A 7077-nucleotide genomic window follows, 5' to 3' on the forward strand; every position below is an offset into this window, starting at 1 on the left:
GGAAGGAAGGAAGGAAGGAAGGAAGGAAGGAAGGAAGGAAAGAGAAGGGGAGGAAGGAGGGAGGGAAGGAAGGAAGGAAGAGAGGGAAGGGAGAGAAAGAAAAGAAAGAAAGGGAAAGGAAAGGAAAGGAAAGGGAGAAAGAAAGAAAGAAAGAAAAGAAAAGAAGAAAGTTATGTATTTCCATGGCTAGTAAAAGATAGATTTTGCAAGTGATATTATGAAATACTAATTTGTTACTGTTTTAGTATATCACAAAAAGTGAATTGATTCTTTTATGTATCATGTTAGGATTAACTAATATTTAATAAATATCCATTGACTTCATAATGACTATACAAGAAAAATAAACAAATTCTCAATTTTTAACATATAACAAATTATAGGTTAACTAAAGAAATAAATATAAAAGTAAAGCATTAAAATATTGTCTGAATAAAGGAAAAATAACATGCTATCTTTTTCATATAAGATCCTTTCTTATAATATATACATTTATGCATGTCCATCCCTGTAAATGTAGAGCAGGTAGGCATTTAGAAAGGAGCCTAAAGAACAATGGGTAAAATCAGATGATAAGAATGGGGTGTTGCTAAAGGGAACTATGAATTTTGAAAAGAGGGGAGAGAACTAATGACTTTTCTAGTTTCAACCATGTCACAGTTTTTCTTACTTTGTAGTGGATAACAAGTAAGGTCACAGCAATGTCATTAATTGTGACCAAGGGTCATGTCTTCCAAAGTGTCAGTCTTACTGCATAGATGTTCACTGTGGTGTCGATAGCTTAGCACTCGACTTGTGTTTGCATGTTTACCTCATCCAGTTGTGTGATGTCTGATTTGTAAATTCACTAAATGAAAATTTTAAACATTGACTGAAAAAGTGGATATGCACACTGTATATATAATGCCCAGTACAAAAAATTGTCCTAGAACTAAAGATATAGAATCTCCTAAAAAGATGAACATTTACTTACACGAACATAAATCGATGTAATAATACATGACACTATGAGCAAACTAAATAGAACAATAAAGACAATGAAGGAGAAGCCTCATTGCAGTCAGTAAGATTTGGCACATGGTCAAAGGTATGCTAGAAGTTATGATAAATTGATGTATATGCATGCATGGATTATAACATCAACATAAAATATTCTTTCAGAATTTAATAAAATTATAACCAAAGCTTGGTTATGTTGAAAATAATAATAATAAAAAAAGAATTCTACTTACTGGTTATAGTATTTATTTCCATTTAATAACATTTTAAAATTTTGTTTGTATATGTATACATTTCAAATATTAAATAGTTCTACTCATTCTGCATCTGAATATGTTATAACTTATTCCCACAAAGGAGAAAAGATGGTGATGACTGTATAATTATTTTTTTTCTCAGTCCCAAGGAATTGGAATATTTCCTCTGGATGATTGACTTACTGATAGCAATTTCCAGATAATCTTGTCTTTTTAGCATATACAATATGTTTAATAAAGTCTATTAGTTGGTTTGCAAACATGGAATTTGGGAGAGAGTCATATAATATGCAACCTATAAATATCTTTGCTATGGTAATAGTAAATGAGCAAAGAATTTAAATATATTTTTGTGGCTACTCACCTGGGAACTTCACCTAAATTCTTAGCTCATTCTGCTCCTATGTAGAGTAATTCTCATTAATGGTTGCGGACTCATTTATACTTATGGGCCTATTCTAAATCAGTACTGCCTCCTTTTCTTTTTAGGTAGTTATTACTAGTAAGAGTGGTGAGATACTGTATCGCATTTCCCCGTGGGCAAAGTATGTGGTTCGTGAGAACAACAACGTAAATTATGATTGGATACACTGGGCTCCAGAAGATCCCTATAAAGTGAGAGCAACAGATTTTAAATAATTGTTTATTTCGGTATTTTAAAGGCAATGCATTTTTACTTGTGTAGCTTTTATGACCATGCTCAAATTCTTCACTCCTTGCTAGGTGTTTTGCATAATAGTGTTCCAATATTATACATCTTATATCAAAGTCTGTCATATTTTGCCAATGAATATAGAGGTACATGTTTCTTTCTGCCTATTTTGAAGTTAGTCAAACCAGTAAATTTCTATAAATATATTAAGAAAGGAATATTAATATTTGAGGTACAAGTTCTAACTTACAAAGATTATTAAATAATGTAATATTTTTATTACCAGGGATGTGGAGATGGATTAGTGTAGTTATGACAGGGGCATTGGGATGGCAGACTATCTAATAAATGTTTCAGGGGACTTTTTGTTTGTTTCATACCTGTTATGTATATATATTTTAGAACTAATTTTCCAGGCTTTTGTAGTACTCAATCGTACTAATGAATGATTTGTATTTAATAATTAAATTATATTCACCTATCAAGACTATATTTTTCTTAATGTGTAAGCTTAAAAAAAAAAGAAAGAAAGAAAAGAAAAGAAACGAAAAAAGAAAAAGAAAAAAATACCTCTTTAGTCAGTGTTGCTGCATGAGCCATTCCAGGATTGTGTTTGAAAAAATTGGTTTGTTAATACAACCCTGTAGATGATAAGAAACATAGTACATGCAGCCATTGCCTTTGAAATGGAGGGACAGTCACAAGTATTTCTGAGTTTATCCACTGTTTAATTTCCCATGCTTGATTAGGTAGTGCTACAACTGAACTCTCAGTTTAATTGCATATGTAACTCCATCTTCTGCAGTTCAAGCATTCCAGACCTAAGAAACCAAGAAGCCTAAGAATTTATGAATCTCATGTGGGAATTTCTTCCCATGAAGGAAAAATAGCTTCTTATAAACATTTTACCAGCAATGTACTACCAAGAATCAAAGACCTTGGTAAGTAATAATTGTGATTTTTTTTTACTCAGATAAAATTTTAATGAGACTGTTCTCTTATTAGAAAAGCTAATTACAAGTGTCTCTTTTTTGAGTTACGAGATTAAATATGTAATAGAAATGCATTTTATTTTAGGCTTCTCCAATTGCTCTGTAATAGTGATAGCATAGAGAAGAGAAATGGAATAAGATAGAACGCAAGCATTCAAGATATTATTCCAATTTCAATTTAAAGTAATGTGAACTGATGGCTTCCAAATTGTAGATAAATATGCAAGTGTAATTACTTTCCTACAGAAGATAACCTTTATCATTTGTCATGGCCATTGATTATAGCCTGTCCATTTTAGTATTTTATAGAGAAAAAAAAAAACTTTTATTTGTAAGGTGTCTAGAATTCGTTTTGGGTCAGTTATTATATAGTGTTAATGTCTGGATGACTTCTTTCACAAACATTTTGGACCACATTTGCAACACATTGAGATGTTCATGTATCAGACTGCCATGACCTAGACTGCCCTCAGAGAAGCAGCAGAACGAATAGTATTTGGCTACTTGCTTGCTTCAATAGATATAATTTCTATTATTTTTCTTTTTATAGATAATACTGTTCATAAAAAAAATCAGCATACTTGGTACCTGCTACACTAGCTAGACAGGAAGACAGAGCACATTTAATCATATCACTTCTGCCAGGTTAGTTTTTAGCTACAGGAAAGATTTAAATGTAAGTCAGGGTTATGTATAGGGCCTGATTATCTGTGATTTTGAAGTATAATTTGAGAAACCATAATTAAATACATTTATTGTTAGCATTGGTGGATAGGCATGATGTTACAAATATTATTGAAGAAGTTCTTTCCTTATTATAGAACAATAAATTATTTATACCTGGCTTTTAGTATGGGCTCAGCAGCACAAGATGCAACGTTCTTTGCATTGCCTAGCACCGTCCATAGAGAAGACAGGAAGGGAGGCATGACTAATGCTATTCAGATACACAATGGAAATATGAGGTAGTGCTCTACAAGAAGAGTCCTTAGTATATAATGGAGCATTAATTGAAAACTCGGAGTTTCACTCTAAGATATATGACAATTGTGTCCATCATCTGAGCAAGAATCAATACCCATGCTTCTGTTGGGTTTGATAAAGTTACATCATTTTCCTTTTTCAACAACATGCCAATGGTGAGACCATGGAGAAATATTTTAAATATATACATTCCTAATCCTGCCATTGCATGTGTAACTGATGGAGAATCTATAACATGCTAAAATACAGTCATGGGATGCAGCAACCCGGCAGCTGAAGAGAAGGAAATTCATTTGGATTTGGTTTTCACAGAAGTTTAGTTATATTTTTAAGTCATTTGTCAGTGAATCTGCTTTTATGTACTCCTCAAGAAAATTATGAAGCTCATATGGATTGGACATTAGAACAATAATAAGAATATTTAGTACGTGTGTTGCAAGAATATAAGCTTCTAAGCAACCAGATCATATGTGAAAAATGATCAAATTGTTTTTGGATTAAAAAAAAAACCTGTTTTTTTAAAGTTTTTCTGTTTTGTGTTTTCCATTATAAGTTCAAGAGGTTCTATCTTTTCTTTAATTATTTATTTGTGGCTAATTCTACTTCTGCTATGAATTTTTAAAGGACAATCCCTACCTTTTGAATGACTTTGCTTACCAATATAAAAAGACATATTCAGATGGAGACAGAACGGCTGTGGGTTTGGTCAGTGTTTGTGTGTGCACATGAAACACACTATTACTTCAGTGCAATCCCTCAGGGACATTACTCCTGACTTCAGAAGAGCTACTTTGTAGAAAAACAAATGAATTTGGTAATTTTTCTCAAGCTATATGTTAAAGAGTCTGAATCATAATGAAAAGAGGCTTAGGAAAAAGCATATATTTTGCAATCAGTCACTTTTATTTAGCCCCATAATCTTCAGCATGGATATTACAAGTAATACGGAAGTGTAGCATATGCAGATTTCCATGTTTAATATTCTAAAGCAAAATTATGTGTACATTTGCATATCATTTGTTACTTATTAAAATGAAGACATTTCAAATAAGTAGGCAGAATGTGACTCTAAGAGACAAATGTCCGACTGTGTTAGGAGGTCAGACAAGTAAATTGTATCAAAGTGGTAGAACTTTGCATGTTTACAGCTTCCAGATTCTTTGTACCAGTTATGTGTTCAGAAAAAGAATGTTTTTTTATTCTTTTTAAAATGTAGTCTTGACTTCCTTTGGGTTTTGTGCATATAGGATATAACTGCATTCAGTTGATGGCGATCATGGAACACGCTTACTATGCCAGTTTTGGGTACCAAATCACGAGCTTTTTTGCAGCTTCAAGGTAAAAATGAATATTTCATCGTTATGTGTATTCCAAACAATGTAATCAAACTAAAGTTTAACATTTAACCTAATTCTGTTTTGCAGCCTCAGTTAGGGTTAATGGTTAATAGAAGGTGAATATTTTCTTGTACGGAGGTCACTGACTTTCTTCAGATGTACATAGCCTTGATTGGCCTAGATTTCCTGTCACACTCCATGGAATGATGTCAGCTGACCGATATCTCCTTACTCACTGAAACTTAAACTTTTTGATGCATATACTTTGTCAGAAACTGTGTCCTGTCCAAACCAATACTAAAGAACTCATACCTTACTGTAGGAAAACAACAGATATAAGACAGAAGCCTGTAGGTAGGATGTACACTTCACAGACTGCACTCTCCCACTTCAGTATCCCAGAAAATGTATCTACAGGGAGAGAGACTACACTAAATGGTCCCATGTGCCATGAATTTGAATCCCATTAATTGTCTAAACCCAACATTAATTCTGCCTCATGCAGTTTATAGTGTGGGGGGAATAGGTATAAATTTAGTACCCAAACATAAAATGTTTTCTTCTGTTACTAACAGCCAACAATAAATAAATTATTGTTCTAATACCCCCAGATTGACTGTTGATTCAGTCTGATGTGATATTCAAAGTGGACTGAAACCATATTAATAGTATAGTTGAGGATATAAAGTTAGAAGTGGGCTTAAATTTTTAAGAGTCTAGAAGAATACTAAACAATTTCCTTACATCTCCCTGTATCCCTGTAGTTCTCATTGCATAAGTTACACACACACAAACACACACACACACACACACACACACACACACACACACACACACACGAATATAGTCTGTGTCTCTGCATGCTTTATCACTGTTATTTTCTGAACTCATTCAATAAACTCTACTAAACAGTGTGCTTGTTAACACCACTGGTGACCTTCACACCTGACACACAGTGGCTTTTCTTGGTTACCTCTACCTGTCAGAATCATTTGACCCAGCCACTTCCTTCCACCTCCTTGGAAAACTTTTGTTTTTTTTCTTTAATTCCTGAACAGTGTATCCTGGCATGGCCTCTCTTCCCCTCACTGTTGGTCCATGTTCCTTTGTATCTTCCTTCATCTCCCCATGTGCATCTCTTTCCTGAACAGGAAACATTTTAGTTCTGTTCCATTCGGTTTCTATCCCTTCCTTTCGCGTTGATGCACTTCCTGTGCAAACTCCCAAGTTGAAGTTTCTGGTCATGTAGGTTATATTCCTCAGCACTCTGTATATCTAGTACTTGTCTTTAGTGTTACAGATTAAATGCCTCACCATGTCCTCCATGGTCCTTCTCCCTCATTTTTCTTACTCAATAAGTGAGATTTTCTAACTGTTCAAGCCTGGATCTCCTTTCGCATTATACATTTCTATTCCATTTATGTCCGTGTCTGTACTCTACTTATTATAAACCTTAAGCCGTCTGCCACTCCATATTGTTGCCTAAATCTGGCTGCTCACCTGCCCCTGCGCTCCTCTGTTCCATGTTGCCAATCTTTTGCTTGGTTTATTTCAGTAGTTCTTCACTGGCCATTTGAGTTCTTTCGTCTTCATTAAATTCATCTTGATTCAAATGTCTATTTTCTGCATGTTAGCCTAAGTAAAGCATTTAAAGATGAATGTTAAATCTTATGAATCCCCTGCTCAGATTCCCCTTTAGTGATTTAATGTTTCTTCAAGAAAACCACAGATTTTCCATTGTCCATATAACAGCATTTATCAGGCAGACAGGCAGGCTCCCTCCCTCGCTCTCTCTCTCTTTCCCTCCCTCTCCCTCCCTCCCTCTCTCCCTCCCTCCCTCCCTCCCTCCCTCCCTC

The 7077-nt window shown here is 34.2% G+C and overlaps 1 protein-coding gene across 1 annotated transcript in view; it reads left to right on the forward strand.

Annotated features, from left to right (window-relative positions):
• Positions 1-7077, forward strand: part of Gbe1 (1,4-alpha-glucan branching enzyme 1) — a 231774-nt gene that overhangs the window by 105366 nt on the left and 119331 nt on the right. Inside the window, exons 4-6 of the mRNA XM_021209248.2 lie at positions 1746-1871; positions 2714-2849; positions 5132-5222. Of these exons, the coding sequence (XP_021064907.1) occupies positions 1746-1871; positions 2714-2849; positions 5132-5222 (353 nt within the window). The remainder of the gene's footprint in view (positions 1-1745; positions 1872-2713; positions 2850-5131; positions 5223-7077) is intronic.

This window comes from Mus pahari, chromosome 12, assembly GCF_900095145.1.
Source record: "Mus pahari chromosome 12, PAHARI_EIJ_v1.1, whole genome shotgun sequence".
Classification (NCBI taxonomy): domain Eukaryota; kingdom Metazoa; phylum Chordata; class Mammalia; order Rodentia; family Muridae; genus Mus; species Mus pahari.